General features: G+C 36.9%; 1 protein-coding gene across 4 annotated transcripts in view; it reads left to right on the top strand.

Annotated features, from left to right (window-relative positions):
- Nucleotides 1-20,560, top strand: part of DENND1B (DENN domain containing 1B) — a 152,959-nt gene that overhangs the window by 60,635 nt on the left and 71,764 nt on the right. For 2 of the 4 annotated variants that reach the window (XM_065842134.2, XM_071810294.1), the window contains 6 exons: nt 2,848-2,967; nt 9,479-9,548; nt 11,232-11,312; nt 14,064-14,123; nt 15,972-16,025; nt 18,950-19,060. In XM_065842134.2, coding sequence (XP_065698206.2) covers nt 2,848-2,967; nt 9,479-9,548; nt 11,232-11,312; nt 14,064-14,123; nt 15,972-16,025; nt 18,950-19,060 — 496 coding nt within the window. The remainder of the gene's footprint in view (nt 1-2,847; nt 2,968-9,478; nt 9,549-11,231; nt 11,313-14,063; nt 14,124-15,971; nt 16,026-18,949; nt 19,061-20,560) is intronic. The other 2 variants (XM_065842135.2, XM_071810295.1) reach the window with 2 other exon arrangements.

Below are 20,560 nucleotides of genomic sequence, written 5' to 3'. Positions count from 1 at the left end.
GTTCTTTCCATCCTTTATCTCACTGTATTATAGTGTGTGTGTGCAATGTCCATTGTGTAAGGACAGGTTGCAGCGTGAACTATGCACCATGGAAGAGTGTAACTTGGTTCCAAACGTGGGTTGTTTGGTTTCCATGTGTGTGCAGAAGGGGACCCATCTGAGAGGAACCGTGTGCATGCCACAGAGGTCCCGTGGACCCTGGGCTGGAGCTGTGGCCGGGACCCTTGGACAGGCTTCTCCTGGGACCTAAGTGCACACAGGGAGCCTCTATACTAACGAGTTGTGATTTCCTTTAATGCTTCTGTTGTTTTGAAAACGTAACCCCAATTATAAGCTAACTATGCTTTCTGTTTGTGGGAATTTTCTTATTTGGTGGTAGCTCTGTACATTTTCCTATCTTCTGCTGTTTTCTTCCTCTTTCTTTTCTTTCCGCTGTGGGAGGGGTCAGGAGCTCTGGGTCGCGGAGCTCAAGTCAAGTAACTCTGTTGGAGCAGAGGAGCCCTCCCCAGCAGGAGCCTCAGCTGTGGGTCGCGGAAAGGGCTTGGAAGTGGAGGAAATAGCTCGTGAGGCTTGGATTCGGGGATAGCAGTTAGTTGAAGGAGATGACCCAGCCCAGGGTCACTGTCTCCCCAGTCTCTCCATGAACTTGAACCACCACCTTAACATCTGGTTTTGAAATTCCTACTTGAAATGGTTTCTAATCTATTATCTGATCCTGGGCATGATTAGGGTGCACGACTGGTGAGGTTTGCTTTTCAGCATCAGATTGGGAGATGAAATACATTTGAAATTTTCAGGTTTAGGTAGCAGCTGCCAGAGCTTTAATCAGAAGTGTATACTTTAGTTACACTGGTCAAGTATGTGTACTTGACACCTTATAATTAATGAGACCAATAACTTTGTTTTCTTTGAAAAATAAGTCATCAAAATCTGTGTTCCCATGCATAAAGTCTTTCATTTTTTGAAGCTTACTTCAAAAATGGAGTCTCTGAAATTCAAAAGCCTTTTAGAAATTCCTAAGTTTGAAGAAAAAAAAAATTCAAACATCTTCTGTGTCCTAAACAGATTTGGAAGAACAACAATTCGCATTGAGAACAAGGGATAAATTTAATGATTAAAAATGCTGTTTTCCATTCCAAGAAGAGATTTAATTCCTGCCTTAATCATCTCTCTCAAGGCAACCTTAAAATTAGACCTGAACAATGGCTAAATTGTAAACGAAAATCTTTAAAATGTTTCTTTACCTGCTCTGTAGGTACCAAAGAGCCTTTTCTGCGTTGTTTAGATGTGAACTTCGAAAATTTTAAAAACTACTTTTATTCCTATAGTGAACTGTAATAACCTTGAAAGAGCCCATTGTAGTCTGCAGGGTTAATAAGGGTTTGCACACATTCTTTGCTATTAGTGATTTATTATTGTTAAACCAAGATTAGATGTAAGCGTGCAGGGCAGGAGTTGAAAGTTAAGTCAAAGGCAAGGCAGAGGAATGAGTGAGGAGAAGGTCAGCAGTGGCTGGGGATGATTTGTGCCCACTCCCAACACAAGCAAGTAGATCATGCTCTCTTCAAATAGCCGACCGGGCCAGCGCTTTGCAGAAAGGTTTCAAAGCTTGACCAGTTGGTCCTGCACTCCAGTAGAAAGTCTAGATAACACTTTGCTTAGGGAATTCTGGTACGTAATAATTGCATTTTACCTGTGATGGTGTTCACGTTAAGGAAGAGCTTTTAGGCACCATTGCTGTGGTTCAGTAGCAGTGCTGGGAGCTGCTGACTGTCTCTGAAGGGGACGCTTGACTTTGGAGCATGAATGTGCCGCCGTGAAACAGAGGCACAGAGGCAGGACCTGTCTGCTTCATGGTACATGTGCTATATGGTACATGCAGAAAAGTGGGTCTGTCCCATGTGGTTCTTTGTCTGCTCAAGACACCTGGCTTGAGAGCATGAAGGAGATGAGAGACATGTTATGGCAGTGAAGATGCCATTTCTTCTTAAAAATAAATTGTGAAAAATTCATACCGTGAAACAGAAAGTGGGGGGCAGGAATGGAAGTTGAGTGCAAGAAGTCAGAGGTGGCACTGGAGGGGAGGTAGAAACTGAGAACAAGCCTGCCCTGCCACGGTAACACTGACTGAGCAGAGTTTGGGGATAAGAGGTGCTGGAACACCAGGCAGGGAAATTCTGTGTAGGTGTATTCTGTCTCAAGTGGGTACATGTTTTGATATAGCCTTGAAGATATTGTGACTTATTATTTTAGCTCTCGTGCTCTTTGTTCTTGATTATTTTCTGGCTTTTGCATTCCTAGAACCGAACAAGTTTGCACTGGAAAATTAACTTAGCAAAAAGTTGTTGGGCAGTGTGTGGTGCAGAAAAGGGAGGAAGATGCCTGTGGATGCACGGGCAGGCTATGGCTTTAACTCATGAAGTTATTAATGAAGCTGTTCTGAAGGGGGGGATGGGGAGGAAGCTACTTAAGCCAGGTCTGTATTAGGACATTTAATAAATTATTTGCAGAATTCAAACCCGTTGTTTTGGTTACCATTTCCCACTGCTGAGGTGTGCCCAAAGCCAACAGGCAGGCTCATGCTGGCTCTGCTTAGGCCATACTTAGGAGAAGACCTTATGAAGTGCCCCGTCTGTTCAGAGCAGGGCTGGATCCCACATCAGCTGGTGGCAGGGCTGAAGGAATGACCTGGGCTCTTCTGTGCTGAGCTGGGAAGAGGGGCCAGGAGGCAGCCTGGAGGGTGGGGAGGAACAGAAGGCTTGAGCATGAAAGTGCTGGAGACTAATGACTGAAATGCTTATGTTTTCTGTGATTTAGTGGTTTTATGCTCTGTATCCAATTTTTCAGGGTGTCCCAAAACCAAGTAGGACAGCATTTTACCTTCGTGCTCACCGACATTGAAAGTAAGCAAAGGTTTGGATTTTGCCGTTTGACGTCAGGAGGCAAGATCTGCCTCTGTATTCTAAGGTAAGTCTGTCTAGAAAAAGCTGAATCAAGGAGCGAATATAAGAAAAATACAAGACAAAATTATCTTTTGGGAATCCTCTGATACTGTGTTATATTTCTCTATGAGGGTATCGTTTCTCTACAACAGTGTTACCACTGATTTCATATGAAGATTGGTCCCAGTACCCATGTGATGGTGTTCTCGTTTGAGGTTAAACAATTCTATTTAAAAATATGAAATCTCTGCTTAAAAGCAGAGAGCAATACACCGAAGCTTTAGAGACTTTGAATGTTATGTGGATTCTCTACTTTCTAATGAGATCTTTGACAACTATTCCATGAATTTAACAATAAAGTGCACTAGTCTGTATTCCTCTCCTTGGAAATACGATTTTTGGGTGTCTCTTCCATGTTCTTTGGCGAGACTACATCTAATATAAGAAATGCCAGGGCTGAATAATTCTCAATATGTCACTTTGTTGCAGAAGAGATGGATGATGAAGAAATTGATCCCAGTAAAGTACTTTGTTTCTCCCTCCACCATTTCTTTCTTCTCCCTTAAGATAATCGTTTTGGTAATAAAAAAAAAGTTTAGCTGTCCTAAAACCCTTTTAATTAAATTAATTAAAAGGCAGAGTGCTTTAATTAAAAGGCAAATTTGCCACTTCAATTAGGAGCCTAGCAGCCTGTGATGCCCATAGAGGAAATGGGAACATCCAGTTCAGCAGCACAGGAGTAGAACAAGGTTGCAGTAAAATTGACTTGTGCTCCTAACATTATTTGGCTGGCTTCTAATGTTAAAATAACAAATATTTAATCAGTTACCCACACTGAAATATACCCATTTAAATACTGTATGCAGTGCTGCAAAGCAAAGGATGCAAATTCTCAGCTGGTGTAAACTCGGATATTTCTTTTAACATTTCAAAATGTATCTCATATCAAAATAAGATGAACTTATATTCCCTGTGTGTATATACAATAATGACTCTGTATGAGCAGTTCAAACTGCTTGTCAGTCACAGATATGTGCACCGTAGTCATAGCCTTTTCTACAGACACACAAATGCAGCGTCATAAATACATAAATACAGTGTCTAACTACACATCTACCTATGCACATATATGTATATTGCCATAAAAAAGAGGAATAGATTAAGATTGCTAACTGGGGCTTTAACAAAGACAACTGGAGATAGTGAAATACAGAAAAATTAACTAAATTAAATGTTTTGTATGCAAAACTTTCTCCCAAATTGGAATATTTTGCTCAAATTCTCTGCAGAGCTTGACTGCAGTTGCCAGATACAAGGTGCAAGTAAGTGCAAAACCACAGTAAGATGAGAAAATAAATCTTGGATTATTCTCCGGATGTTTTGTGTGATTCTTTTGCTGCTTTGTGAGGCTCTTGGTATGAATCAGCTTCTCCTTATCCATGAACTATTGAGCTAATGCAGATCCATTAGAACGAGGGGTACCACAACAGGAGTATTATAATATACCTTGTTGTTCTCTTATACTGTACCAGGTCTTTTATCCTAGTTTTACTTCTTATATTTTAATTTAAATAACAATTTTACCAGTTGAGACTTGAAGTGGTGCAGTGGAAGTGTTCACTTTTGAATTACAGGAGGAGACAATTCATCTGGGTATTGTTTCTATATATCGCTGCTGTTTGCAGTAGGAACAGTGTTTTTTTAGGTTTACATGAAATTGTTTTTGAATTACCTGAATGGTTTTAGTACAAAGTTAAAATAATTTGACTGAAATTTGTTTTGTTAAAAACCTTGAAACTGTTGATGGACTCTGAGGTTGACCTTATGTATCGAGAGGAAAGCAAAATGCATCATTAAAATGCTCAGTCTTAGATTTCATTAATTTTATGACTGTAAAATTGTCACCTATGTTTCCAAATGAAATGCTCTAATAAGGAAGACAGGTTTATGTGGGAAGCCTTTGTAGTTCTTCAGTTCAGACCATGCTTGAAGCTTTCTTACTCTTCCTCTAGGCAAATCCCTTAGAAGCAGAATGTTTCAATTTTACACATTTTGTGTCAATTTTCCAGACAGAAAAGTAGCCCCTAGACATTAGACATTTAGCTACGGAAAGGCAGTTTCCTTAGTTTTATTTGATTACTAGAAGTTAGATTCCTGCTGATAGTTCAGGACTGTTAGTGGTTACCTGACTATTTGACAGAAAACATTTCCTCTCCTTTATTTAACCTTTGACTCATGAATGTAAAAGTTTTATCAGAGCTGTAGTAGAAGCACCAGTGAGGTGGAACTCTACTTACGGCAACAAGGATTATGCTTGACTTTGAATGAAAGTCTGAGCTCCTGCCTTGTGGCTCATTTGGATTAAAAGAAAATGCTAAGTGCATTTTTAATTAACCATGAAATATCTTGGGCACTTGCTTTTGTGACAGGCAGCAGCCCCACTTCTAAATGAAGACCACTGTATTCTCAACCAGGGAATACATCTACTAAAACAATATTGGGTGTGTTTTTATGTTTTACTTTATCATGGGAAAAATGTTTTGTGGCAACTTCAGAGAAATTGGTGTGTTGTTGAAGGTTGTTGCATGTTTGTTTCTCAAACAGATATTAATGGTAACAAGGAATGCAAAAGACAATGTCTACAATTAAAGAAGAATAAACAAGAAACCAGTAATTGTTTTATAGTTTAGAAACCTAAATTATTTTTATTTGAAATTCAGGCTTCTAAATACATTAAAAATGAAAGCCCTGGTTTTCCTCTGTTTTAGCTACTCTGAAGGGGCTTCACTGATAACCTTTTGACGTTTTCATAAGACAACAAATTAATTACAAAACACACTGCTCATAAATAATCTTACGAATACAAGTATGATGGTAAGGTCTTTCTAGTAATGGACTTTGATTTTATCCGTTGTTAAGGTACATATTAGTGTGACAGTTTTGAGTTAGGATTAATTACAGGTCTCCTTTGTTAAATTCAGCCATTTCAAAACTATTTTTTGCAGACAGTGCATTTCTGTACTGACTTGAAAAAACTGTTACCCAGCTTACTAGATGTTGATGGAAGTTTGTGTGCTGGATGACTTTTCTGTACATAGACTCGTTCTTCTGTGCTAAACAAAGATTAAATGACTTTTCAAGATTTGCTAACAGGACAAGCTAAGAAGCTTCTTTTACCTGTAATGCTTCTGTTTTTTTTTGCTATCACACACACAAGTGCCATATACAGTGCTTTATCCACTATAATATAGTGGATAAAGATGTAAAACCTGTATTGTAGTAGTGTTCATCTATGGATGAATCTAATTACTAGAGTAGTCCAAATAAATTAATAGGATTATTAACACATGTGCCTGCAAAATCAGCCAGTGATATAGGAGAACAAAAATGTTGCTTTACAGCCTTGAGGATGTTACAAAATAAAAAGAACTTATACTTGCTCTTTCCATTGAGGATTTAAAATACCACCTGATAGCTGTCTTTATTATGAACAAACACAAACTGTGTTTATGTTTACTTTTGAAAACAGAGATGCATTGTATATGCACACACGCAAATGCACTCTTTATGAAAACAGCTAATGTTACAATTCATTATTCTACTGAATTAAGGCTAATTAGCAAATACATTAAACAAAAATATAAATAGGGCTTTTTTGCTTTCCAATAGATCTTTGTAATACTTTGTTGCAGTAAGAACAGTACAATTAAAAATATCAACAAAAGCAATTGCAATTAAACTGTGCTTTTGAAGAAATGAAGATTATGTGAAAAAGAAACAGAAGACAGCTCTTGGTAGCCTTTGGTTTCATGCTGTGTAATGTAATGGAGCACTTGTTTTGATTTCCTTAATTTTTCAGGTTTAAGAGGCATGTTGAAATTATATTAACCTCATGTCTGTGGTTATAAGGCTTAAAGCAATTCTCTTTCCAGTCTCTCAGTTCAGAAAGGAAACTGGCATTTTTAAACTGTGTTCAAGTAGTCTGTTTTTACGTTTTTCTTTGCGGTTTTGTTAGGTGAAGCTGTGGAAATGCATCATCAACCTGATTTTACTAAGGGAGGAAACTCTTGTATGAATACTCTGGTCAGCAAGCCTTGCTGTATGAAAGAAAAATCTCCTTTGGCTTTGTGCTGGGGTTCATTAATTTCAAATAATGAATTTGACCTTTTTATGCATAGACCTAAGAATTGCATTTAATTTTTCTTTTCTCAGTGAGAGGGGAGTTGAGATCATAGATACAAGACAGAAATATGGTTAATATTTTATTGAAGTAGGAGCATTTATTTTTATAGCATGCTGTTCATAAATGCTCATTATGAAAAATGCATGATCAGGTAAGATTTTAGGGTATTCTACAGCAAAATATGCTGGGGTGATGTACACTACTAAGGCAGAGGTGACAGCAAAAGACTGGAAGGCTTTTAGATAATCTAACTCATTTGTGTGTCCAGTGTCATAAAAATACTTTGCAATTGATACCTGCCTTGTACCTTGACTTGGACAGAATGCTAGAACAGTGTTCCAGTCCCTGCTGTGACTCTGGGCTAGAAAAACTGTTCAGTAGCTCTCACATTTGCAGGTCCTCTCAGTGCCGTGGGGAGCAATTGTTTGACCATTCTACGCTGCATTATTTTGGTGACGTGTAAAACCAGGTTAACGTGCTTTCAGAAGATACACTCACTGAGTTCTAGGTGGAAGAAAACTCCAAGATCAGATGTTTTAGGTGCTGTTGGGGTGAATGTTTTACAAGGGCATGCAGCGTTTGTGCCTGTTAGCAGTGAGTGGCCTTACACAGGTGCAAGGAAGTAAATTTTATGATTATATAAGAACATATTGAAAAGCAAATGCAATAATGTCACACCTTAACTGCTGTCAACAATGCCAAGCATTAAAAACGTCTATGAGGATTAAGAGGTTGATTTAGTTTCGATTAATAGCCAGAACAGTGTATGGTAAAGCGTGATAAAGACATTAATATAGTGGCTTTAAAAGAAATCATTGCCTCTGTGTCTCTTTGGCCTGGTGAGAGCAAATTCATGATTTTTTTTTTTTTTTTTTTTTTTTTCCCTAAGAACCAGCAGTTGAACTTCTATAAGGGTAGCAAAGTAAGATTGCTAGAAAATGCCTAACTAGAACTGTGTTCAGAGTTCAGCTGTTCTGTCTTTGCTTCAAGAACTGGGATCTGTTTCTGAAACCTGGCCAGCAGTGTACTGAGAGCAGAGGTGTCACAAAGAGAACATGACCCCTCACTGGACTCACTGGACAAAAGCAGACTTGGCTTCTCTGACAGACAGGTTTTCCCCTAACAGGTTTCCTTTTCCTATCGGGAAGCATCTTCAGTTAGAGTTAGCATGTTTCCTGAAATGTAGAAATTTGAAGGTCTATCCACAGCACACACTGAAGCTTTTAAGAAATGCACTGAACGTATGCCTGTGGATTTACACTCTACTGAATAACAAAGTGTGCAGAATTGTTAGGTGTGGGTATGAAATATAAAGACATTTCAGGCTTTATTTCCTCCTCAGCATTGCTTCTAATCTCAAACAACTAATATTGACCATACTATTACTCTTTTAGTAATGTTCTTTTTGGCAAAATTCTAACAGACATGAGGTAGAGTATAACTTGTAAATAAATAGTAATTTATACTGCTAGTATTTAGTTTGCCAGACTTATTACATCTGTATGGTAGGTTTAAATAGTGATTGTGGAAAGTTCTGTAGCATACACTCACTGAGGATGTCACTGCTAAAGGTAGCTGTTCTGTAAACAGATTACAAAAAATGGAACTGATGCCACCAGGCTTGAGTTTCTTTTCTCATACTCTTTGGCTATGTCTTAGTTATCTTGGATTCTGTTTAACTCACCGAGAGTATTGTGAACATACGGGCTGCAGACCTGTGTTAAAAGTCTATTAAGTATTCATGTATTAATGTGCTGTATGTTCACAATATTGGTGAATGCTTGCTTATTATTAGAAGTTAATTCTATCTATAGAAATGACTATGTGGAGGCCAATATATTTATCTATAATGTGACATCTCTAGTATTGCATAGCATTATACCACATGTCAAATACGGGCTACCTGGTCTGCCCGGGTAAAATAGCTTTCATTCTTCAGGGAAGCAGCAATTCTGGCCGTCCAGACAGGCACAACAGAATGTAGAATGGTGAAATTGCAAATAAAGTAACTTCTGAAAGCTGTAACAATTGAAAGATGATGGGAATGTGATTTGGCAATGTTTAAAATTATTTTTGGTGCCTTTAAAATACTGAGAAGTAAAAATATTATGAGGTAATCCACACTTAGTGGAACTTCAAGCAGGTGTCCATCATAGAGAAATGTAACTTTTACTACTATTTATCAGTGATGTGCCATTAAATTTGTGGGAAATAGTTTTATATGCATTTTATGTGTAGAAATATTATAAAAATGTGCAAGTCAGATTAATCATAGTAATATTTTACAAGCACTTTGAAAAAAAAAAAAAAAAAAAAGAGGTATTTTATTAAAATGCTTTTTCTCCTATTTTAGTTACCTGCCATGGTTTGAGGTATACTACAAGCTCCTAAATACCCTGGCAGATTATTTGGCTAAAGAACAGGTAATATTAGATATTCTATTTCTTTGTGTAAAATATTTTCCATGAAATAATAGTCACCATTTGACGTGCTATAAAGTGATTCTATGCTGTTTAAAATCTTAGTAGAGTTTAGAAGGAAGGTCTTACACTCATCATATAGAAATTCAAAGAATTTTAACATAGAGCTGCCACTGTCACTTGAAACCCACATTAATCTTAAAAAGCTGGTGAAAATATACCTTTATAAAGTGTCAGTCTTAGCGTAAACAAGTCCTGGGTGAAGTGTGAGCAAAGTGTCATATCACTGGAGATCTGTATGACGTATTGATTGTAAACTGTAGATCTCTGGAACTATCTGATTATCAGTTGCAAACACCTTTTTTCAGAACTGTATAAAATATGATGTACTGTTTCACCCTTCATATTAACCAAAAACTACTTCCTGTAATTCTGTCATCTCAACTAGCAAGACAAAATTAGTTGCAGCATTTGGTGAAGAATCATGATAGTTTAGTTTGCATATTCATGAGCAATTAGACAGATTCCATGATTATGCAGGAAAGGAAATACTGGCATCTGTCTTTACTGAGAACATTAAAGCTATACCTTTCTGCTTTAACTATATTAGTGTACTAGATTGTAATTAAAAAAAAAGCATCAATAGGCAGCCATATGCTGTAGATGGGAAAAGCTGACATTTCAAGAATATATGAACTATAGAATAAGCAATTATTGTGCATTATAGTAAATGGACTACAGAAAATGATGATATTTTATGTAGGAAAGTGTGGTGTTAGCTGTGTTTAAATAAAGTGTGGAATACATTTAAGTCTTATAAATGGTGTAATGAGACTTTGCTTTTGGCTCTGGTTTCACTGTAGTAACAAAGCCTATTGTTAAGGTTGTGTTTGATAGAAGGAGCAGTGATTGTCTGCTTGGTTTCCTGGTCACTGGTTCTGGCTTTGCAGTGTTACTGCAACCAGGTGAAGTTCTTGGGCTATAAGTTTTCTGTCCTGTATGCTGAGCACGCTGTTTTGGTGGCTCAGCGAGGCAGACCCGAAGTCCTGTTAACATGAGATCCAGTCTCATCACTATTCTCGCAGGGAGAGGCAGAACCCATACAAAGTGTTTAAAAACTGGACCTGGCTTGTTGCTGATATTTTTGGTTTTGCTTTGACAACAAAAAGAATTTAGTCTCCGTGAACAAAAACCTTAAACTGAACGAAAACCCTAAACCAAACAAAATTCCACCTGCATCTATTTTTCAAGTGAATGTCTCTTTTAGAGATCAAGGTGGGAGATCCTAGTCAAACCTGATGAATAATTTTAAAAGTATATGATATAGCTGTGTAGCTGCATATTTAGTAAAACTGGGAATAGACAAATATTATGGCTAGCGGGTTAAGGAAGATGACTTCCGAGAGGCACAGAGCAGCTGCACATGTTAGTGCTACTTTCAGTTGCAAATATTGTGATTCATTTAAGGAGTACATGTAAGAAACTGACTTAACTTGCAGATAAAATAATTTTCTGAAATGTAAAGTTGGCCTGCATTTTATACTTAATATTTAAATACTTCACTGAGAATTGCAATTATCTTTCTCATTAAATGTATGCTTATCAGTATATAGTTTGATGTGTAGCAAATGGTAATTATTCAGTTTTTATACAATGACTAACCAACTTTAAAAATATTCTCTATAGGAAAATGACTCAAATGATTTGCTAAAATCATTGTATAGCCATCCTGTGCCAAAGGCGAACGCTTTAGTCAGTTTAAGTGTGGTAAGTATTCTCTCTGTATTACTCCTATTACTGACTATGAAATAGTAGGTATGGTTGAAACAAAACAAACAAACAAACAAAAGCCCGTTTAAGAAATAAACTTATGTAGCTTCCCATCATTAAGTGGCTTTGACAACCATTTTTCTTTTCTCTGTGGAGCAGAGTTTTTCTCTGTCCCATGTTGTTCTTGTAAAGTTATAAAGAAGCAGAAATTTGAATTTTGCTCAGTGGATGAGAAAGTAAGCTACAGTGGGATCTGGCAGTGCTAGAACTACTTTTTTGTGCTTCCAGCTGTTTCATGTAGATAGTTTTGGTTTCTCCTGCTGTGAATCGGGAGATGCTAACTCTGTTTTATTACCTCATATGTCTGAGTAGGTAGACTTGCAGGACTGGACAAAAATCTGTGTAAGCTGGCTTCTTTCCCGTCATCCTTCCCCTTCTTCCTAGTTTTGCTTGATCGTGCAAGAGTGCTGTAGGAGAGATGGCAGAAGTGTGCTGTGTGATGTGAAACTTTCTGCACGTGCAGGTGGAAGGACATGTCTGTGCCCCCCTTGCTTTTGTGCACGGACCCTTGGTGATGTGGGACCGGGCTTTGATCGTGTGGCAATTGCCACAGATATGTCAAAGTGAGCCTGTCACTGTTACAGTTCCCAAAGCTTTTAACAAAAATAGCATACAGGTACATATTTAAATAAGTTTGTAGAACCTGTATGAAATGTAAAGCTGATACAGAGCCTCTGCTGTTTCTGTGACTCTGTGTTCACAGCATCTTTACCATTGCTGCGTGCATAAGTAACTCTGTGCAGGTAATTGTTTCTTGATTGAACTGTCACAGTTTGCAGGGCACAGGAAGAAGCTATTTTATAAAGGCTTCCCTTCCACACATACTGAAAGATCATTACATTATTTATCTTAGCCTTATTTGTGTCATTTCCTATTGCTTTTAACTCATTTATTTTAGAATTGAGCCTAATACTTTGACCTAACTTTGCACAAACTCTAGAAAAGCATCTGTCCCTCCTAGGGAGATGTACAGAAATAGAGTGTCTGCCCCTTCCCCTCCAGTAGTTCCTTGACTTTTCTGTTAATAACAATGCTGTCTTTATTTTAGTTTGTCATATTTCAGATGCCTTGTTATGCCTTTTGCAGTAGTCTATAGAGCCCTAATATTTTTTCCCTTGAACAGTACTAATCCACTGTATGCAGAAGTCCTTCCAATCTTGTGTGTTGTTTTTTACCAGAAAAAATACACAGGATTTTGAAGCTGCAGTCTGAATTGTTTCTGTTGCTAAGTTTTGGTTTGTGTTTTTTTTTTTTTCCCTATTGTCAGTGTAATATTTTCAAGTTATTTTTCATTTCATAGTACCCTTGCAAGAATACTTCTGTATCTCAAATAATATTTTTACATCATTAATTGTGGTATTATAACCAGTTCTAATTTGGCAAGCCTAAAGCACTCTATAAAGTCCTTTCAGAATGCTACTGTATTTCAGTGGGACATGAAGAAGTTTTGAAGATCTTTTTCCCTTTATTTCTTGCAAAAAGTTGCTGCCTGTTGCTATCAGTGTTGCTGTTCATCTTGTGTAGAGTTCACCTACCTCAAAATGAATGTTGTGATGAACCTGGAAAAGGATGTTGTGGTGAATACAGCTGGCAACACTGGGGTGACACCTTACTTGCAATGAAGTTGATGCTTGCTTGTTATATTTCAATATTATTTTACTTTTGATTTTTTTTTTTCTCAATTGTCTCTTGTTCCCAGTAGCTTGTTACATCAAACAGTTTTGTAATCTTTTTAGCTGGACAGTGATTATCTAAACACAAACCTCTTGCCAAATGCTGGGCTGCAGGTGCAGTTGAGCAAGTATTGGGGTTCAAATTGGGCAGAGCAGGAAGGAATAACTTTGCCTGAACCCGAATACTTGTTGGACATGCAGACATCTCTGTTTTTGTAATGCTCAGTGCTGCAGGGAGATGTTTATGGCCACTTTCAGCTCTGACTTTGTGTCCCCAGCCTCTTATATTGATGTCTGTTTCTTGCTCCTTGTATATTGCTAGTAGACTGGACTGGAACCATTGATGATAACAGACTTAAAAGGAAGTTACAGTCTGACAAATAATTGTAGAAATCACAGCATGAAGTGGCTTTTCATTGTGCCAGGATGAGTCTAGTTCAAATTTCATGATGCAGAATTAAAAAGATCCCTTTCTCTGTTTACTCAGGTGTGCAGTGTAAGGCTCACAGATGTTGAAGCAGGGTTTAAGTGGCAGACCACAATGGTATTTAGGATTGCATTTATATAATAATGCAGAAATTCTGCCCAGCATCTGGATACTTGGTGTTTTCCAGTAATGCTTGGTCAGGAGGACACCAAAATGCCTTGGTCCAGTTATGGACCAAGTTCTACTGTCATCTGTCGGTCCCAGTAACAAATATTCTGCCACTGAAATTTATGAGCAGTGATCATTTATTCTATGAAACCTGAGCTTAAATATAATTTGGGTCACTTGTGTTTTACCCATGGAGGGCTAATAAATGTGTTGGGTTTTGGTTGGTTTTTTTGTTTGGTTTTTTTTTTTAAAGTTAGCTAAGTCAAGTCTGAGTTCAAATGGGCAAGGAATACAAATAATAAAACACATTTTCAACCAATATTTTAAGTATGGAATATTACAAGCATTAAAGTCAGCTGTGGCCTTTTTCTTGAAAAACTAAAAAGTCAATTGTTCAATCTTTCTCTCATCTTGCGTAAGAACCAAGAGATGATTTTTACAAGTGAACAAGTTTTGAAAAAGCAGCCTTGTCTTGTATCGGTGAGTTTAAAAGGCACCTGACTATCTACAGCCTATCATAATTAAAGAAATAATTACTTGCCATAGAGTATCTCTTTTGATTTCAGGCTTATTTATACCTCTCCTTTGGGAAATTGTCTTTTACTTAAAAGAGCATTTTAACATTAATGTACCTATTCTCTTTAAATCAATGTAACTTCAGAGCTATGCGTGTGTGCGTCATGATCCTGTCCTAAAAACCGCAACCAAAATCAAAATCTTAAATTGATGAACAAAATCTGCGTTTTTCTAGTGTCCCTTTTTAAAGAAAACTTTTATACAGTACAGCATCTATTAATTTAGTATCTCTTCCAAGGTCACACATCTTCCTAAGGGAGTTCACAAAGATGTACAAGGACTCTACACCACCTTTTTTTTGCTGCTTTATGACTCTTAATGACTGCAGTAATGGGCCTTTGCTTCTCCTAGTTCTGACTTCCTTTTCTGTTTAATGAGTGAAATATTATTACTTTGTTAATTATAAATAATTACTTCTCTAAGTTATTAACTTCATTACTCAGAAATCTTTTGAAAAATATTCTGTGACCCTATTACATATAGGAAATCATTTTCTGTTCTCACTGTACTTCTGAAGGGTGTGGGTATTCCATTAATCTGAATATTTTCCTGTTCTTGACTAGAGAAAAAAAATCTCAGCTTTTTTTTGTCAGTTGATGCAAAACAATAACCTGGGATATTTATTGTGCAAGGGCTGTGAAGTTTATAGGATGCCTTTTTTAAGCCATTTTTTTAATCTTAAAGTTTTAACTATTGCCAAATGACCTAATTTGTTGGGAAAACTTTCTATGAAATGTCTCAAGCTGGTTTAATAAGTCTCCTAAACAGAGTTAATGGTGTTTTTTGCTTGAACACAAGACACATTTAATGTCTTATAGACTTTCTTTATATTTTGGTATATCTTTTTCAAGTTTGATGTGAAAACAAACTGTGTCTTTGTGCTGTTAATTATAATTTTAAAATACACAATAAAAATAAAGTCTACAAAAAATGTCAAAATTCCGCTACAAACAAACAAAAGCTGAAAAAAATCCATAATTGTCAGTTATACTTAGTATGCACTTAAGGTTTTTTGTCCTTCAAGATTTACACTAGTATGCAAAAATGCCTTAAATCTACTGAGTTAAATCCATGTCTGATAACTACTAAAAGCACTGGATTAATGAGAATAATTTAAATTACATCTGGTTTTAGTTTATTACATTTTATATTTGCATCCTAAATGGGCTAAAACGAAGATGCATAAAATTGCTAATGTATTTCATCAATGACTGTGGAATTTCAAGCTATCAGACCATGCATTTCTGTTAACACGTTTTTGATTCCAAGATATTTGAAAAGAAAAGAGCATATATATCAAGTAATAATATTTCTATTCTAATTAATTTTCTCATGTGAATGCTTTTCCCTTTTCCATTCTAAATTTACATTTTGTACTTCAACTTTTTTTTTTTTTTTGGTTGCAATTTTTAAGTCAATGCTTAATTTAATCAGTGCTGCTCTCAGGCTCATGACGATTAAAGCTGGCTTAATTTCAGTGTTATTTCAAAACTGCAGCCTGGTGTTTTGTTCCCTTGGTTTATGTGCTGTGCTGAACCGAGCTTGTCATTTTGTGTCGTGATCTGCTTAATTCTTTGTCTAGTAGTGGTAAGAATGCTGTTGGAAAAATGCCTATTTGCTTAAACAAAGATGGGGTTGCAAATCCTAAATGCTGGTTTTTTTGGTTGTGTGTTTTTTTTTGTTTTTTTTTTTTTTAAGAATTTTTTTGTTTTGGTGTTCATAAATTACTAATTATTTTTCCCCATTGATTAGCACTCATATTTCATTACTCCTGATGTAACTGGATTGCCAACAATCCCTGAAAGCGTAAGTATGCAGTTTCTTTTTTAAATATTTAGAAGTATCAACCTCTTCTGTGGGTAGGACTGAACTCTGCTTTTATCAATAGGAGACATTCTTTTTTCCCAGAGTGTTTTTAGAATATGATTGATGACTGTTATTAAAACCTTTAGCTAGTAGTTATTGTTGTATTCATCATTAACCCATTATAATGCATTAACAGGGCATTTTTGACCACTGCTATATCTACCCTTTGTTCATAATTACTTGGCTTGTTTGCATTCATTGGGATGATATATGCAAAATATGTTCTACTTCCACACCTTTTGTTATTTGAATACCTGCCCTTTAGACACTGCATTGCTAAGCTGAAAATACAGTTTTCAAGATAACACAGTTGACTTTTTGTGTAAGAAGGCATTGTTTCAGGCTTTCTGACAACGTGCCATACCTGCATACCTACATTTGGATGGTAACCATGCACCAGGAATGCTGGTTATCATTATTTTTGTTAAGTGAAGACTTCCATTCTTTGGATGATAAATCCTTGATGGTGTTGTGGGTAGATTGCAAATGTGAAATCTCAGATCACATTCTCTATGATGTGTTTAGCCAGAGAACATCTAATAAAAGAGCTTCTGAATTTTCTGCTCCCCAGTCTTGCATTTGAATCTGGAATTGAGTACAGAGGTGTAGATGGGCATTTTTACGCTTTGCAGTAATAACTTCCCACAGCATTGGGGGTAGGGCTGGGCAGGGGTCCCCATCGCCTGGGGGTGAGCGGGGAGGTTGGGCAGGATAGGGCTTAGTTTTCGAATGTTTATTTCAATCTGCTTCACCCTCTGGGTTGAAGTCCTCAATTTTAAAGAATTCTCTTGTTCTAGATTATTATTTGGGGTTCTAGGAAAACATAGCTTTGGAGGTTAGAAGGTGTGTTATGTGTTCAACTTGAAGAAAATGTAGGCAAAGTTTACTCTGGGCCTCTGGCTGATGCAGGATCTTGCGATGGTGCCACTCTGGTTTTATTTTGCTGATTCTGTGGGAGAAAGGAAAAGTGGTGCCTTTGTATAATTGCTTTTTACTCAATTTATAAAAGTCTGATCCTTTCAGTATGAAACAAAACAGTATGGTCCTAGTGGAGGGTTAGAACATGTACTGAACAGATGAAGTAATTGGAGTAATTTTGCAATAAAATGAATGTTCTTATTCTTTGTTGTAAGGTTCCCATATTTTGGGGGCAGCAACTTTTGAGATGTAATGCAGAAATAACTGTGACTGTCTCCCAAAGATATATTGGTCTGTACAAAATTGCAAACTCTTTTTACCACAGCTTTTGCAACACAGAATCAGCAGACCACTGTCACTACAGTGTTAGAGGGTGTCCTAGATAAATTGTACTCAAATTATCATGGTGCATCAACCTCTCATCACTAGTTAAAAGTGACACTTGAAAGACCAGAGTTTCTTTCTAAATTGAGTGTTTGCAGCCTTAAACCTCTTGTTTTTCTCTCTTCCAAAATTTTGTGCAGCACAGACCAAGAATAACTCTATACTCTGTGCCTTCAAATTAATAATGCATTTCTGAATTTACATGAAACTGGATCATCCATTGGATCTTTGTTTATCTTTTCAATATTTTTTTTAATTTAATATTGCAACCTATCCAAAAAGGAGGTCAACCCTTTTTGTCATCATCTGGGTTTTAACTGAAGTTACTTTTTCATTTAGTAGAGTCTTGTGAGGAGACCACCCAACAGCTGGTGAGCACCAGCTCTGCCCCACGCTCTGGGGCTGTGGGGAGGCCCCAGCTGGCAGCCATGTCCTGGCCCTCGGGGAGGTCACCCTGCTCTGAAGCCTCTGCCACTTGTCTCTCCCTCGCTGTTTTCTCTTGGGTTCACTACCTTGCTCCCATGTGTTGGCCCCATCCAGTACAGACTGACAGTTCTCCTGCTCAGGTTGTCGTCATGGTTGGGGCACGTGGACCGGTAGACCTCCTACATTCACCTTCAGTAATTTGTTGTTCTGAGGAGAGATGAGTGAGAATTCTGATTGCAGATACAATAATGAAGGTGTGGTTATTGTGGGGTGTATCAGTATATTTTCATATGTACGCTCCTCACGTTTACAAAAATTTGCTGTTTTCCTAGACGTTTTGCTGATAGCTGTTTTAGCTTGTTCAGAACTTGTACATCTCTGGCACTGTGCCTTACAGAAATACTGTTACATTCAGCTGGAATACAGAGATTTCTCCCTCCACTCCCTTTTTATCCACCCCACCGCCACTTCTGTATTATCCAAGCTATGAATAAGAGGTGCTGGTGACTTGGCTTTTTGTTAAACTCTGCAGCGGAGCTGGCATTGGGGTTCTCCTTGGGGGCAAAAGGGGTGGCCACAGGAAGAACCCAGCACCTTCTGCTGGAGCTGCTGGCCCTGTCATGTCCTGGTACAGGCAGCTCAAGAAAAAGCTTGGTGTTTTTCAATGAACTGTTTTGCTGTACTGAAAGTAGAATAAAATGTGTTGGCTGTGGGAGAGCCTGGCAAAATAGCACAGTTTTATTATTGTAGCTTCAACACAACAGTTATTGTAATGGTGGAAGTTCTGTTCCTGGGTTGTAAGTAACGGTTACCTTAATAGCATATGGTGCTATTCACACCAAACTTCATATTTTTTTCAAACTTGGAAATAAAAGGGCACATCTATATTCACAAGCATAATCAAATGAACAAAATATCAATAACTTACACCAAAGTTAGTTTTTCATTAGCTTTAAAACCCAGTCAATTATTCTTAAAGCATACAAATCTTAATGCAAAGGGATTTCTTTCATCATTTTGAGTTGTTTTTTTCCCCCAACCTACTAATTGGACAAAACATTTTGTGGGTAATGTATAAAATGTTCGACTGAGCTACTACTGTTGCAATATCGTTAACATCTCATTCATTTGAACAGAGAAACCTCACTGAATATTTTGTTGCTGTGGATGTGAACAACATGCTGCAACTTTATGCCAGTATGTTGCATGAGAGACGAATCATTATTACCTCTAGCAAACTAAGCACTGTAAGTACTTCACACATCTCCTTTTAAGTAGAATATATTGGACATTTCACAAAATGACCTGCAGACCTTTGTAGTTTTAGATATGTTCCATGTGTACTTATGAGACAATATCTACGTACTTTTTTGATATATGGTTTTAGTCTGGCTCTCGAAGTACAAAAGTCTGATTTATGTAAGACCTACTCAGATACATTAAGTCAGGTTAATTATTTTTCTTATCAGGAGATGAGAGTTCTTTAACTCTCCTGAGTTCATTTCTGTGCCTTCTAATCTAAAAAGAATTCTTAAGGGCTATTATAAGATCTTTATTGTTCACTTGTCACTTATTCCATTTGAGCTACTTGAAAGAAATCAAGGGTCTGTAATAATAGCTGCTATCCTAACCTGGTAATAGGTAGTTTCATCTTTGTTAGAGTGGTTTGGGAGTGCATACTGTAATAGCTCTGATTTGGAGCAGCTCTTCAGACTGATAATAACGTACAACTCAAAATAGCTTTTTTTAAAAAAAAAAAATATTAAAAATTAAAGGTTTTAGGCTTCTGCCCACATTAAAATGTCTGGTTTTTGGTGGTTTTTTTTTTTTTTTTTTTGGTGTTTTTTTGTTTTGTTTTTTCTTATGCCTCTTTAGACTCCTTAATAAAAGAATGTTGTATTTAATTTTGAAAGTATACCTAAATATTTAGATGTTATTTTGTTTTACTCTTTGCAGAATATTATGAGTTTTTAAAATATTCTGTTTTGAAAATATTCCCAAAATTAGGTTTTCATTAGTACAAGATTGTAATTTAAAATCGACTTTCATATTAAGAGTATATTTGTTTTGCAGAATCTTTAGCCTATTAAGCACATCAAAAATACCTTTATTTTTGTTTTTTTCAACAGTAGTGTATAAAACATTTTGTTAATTATACTTTCTATGGTGGAAAAAAACTTTAATGTTCCTTATTAATTGTACTACCCAATAAATGAACAGTGATTTTCAACACATAGGTGCAAGGTTAGATATAGCATTAAAAATTAAGGTTCTCAAAGGCTTGCAGGTGCTGACTTCCAATACATATGTGTACATGTAAGGAGTGAAAATTTTTGGATTATAAAGAGTGGATAAAATACATTTAAATGCTTTAGAGTCAAAAGTAAATTGAAGATCCAGAAGATTCAGAATCACCATAAAAGGCTGACAGGTTTTACAGGTCTAGGTGGTAATAGCAATTTTTTTAAACACCACAGTGTTGGGTCTCTGGATCTGCAATTACCATCACAGTTAGGGGAATGCACAACAACAGCCCTTACCAGTGGTTTGCAGATGGAAAAAGAGAATTTACAGGTGTTAAGGAATATACCGTAAAAACCCTCAACATCCAGTGATGCCCCAGTCAAACCTCTTTTGCTGCTCCAGTAGAGAGGAGACAGGAATCGTGATGGTAGCTCTGTGCCTGTGGAAGTTTCATTCTGCAGGTGGGCACGTGTCTGTCTGCTTAACGTGGTCTACATTAACCT

This window comes from Patagioenas fasciata, chromosome 6, assembly GCF_037038585.1.
Source record: "Patagioenas fasciata isolate bPatFas1 chromosome 6, bPatFas1.hap1, whole genome shotgun sequence".
NCBI classification, from domain to species: domain Eukaryota; kingdom Metazoa; phylum Chordata; class Aves; order Columbiformes; family Columbidae; genus Patagioenas; species Patagioenas fasciata.
This window is presented reverse-complemented; position numbering and strand designations above follow the sequence as displayed.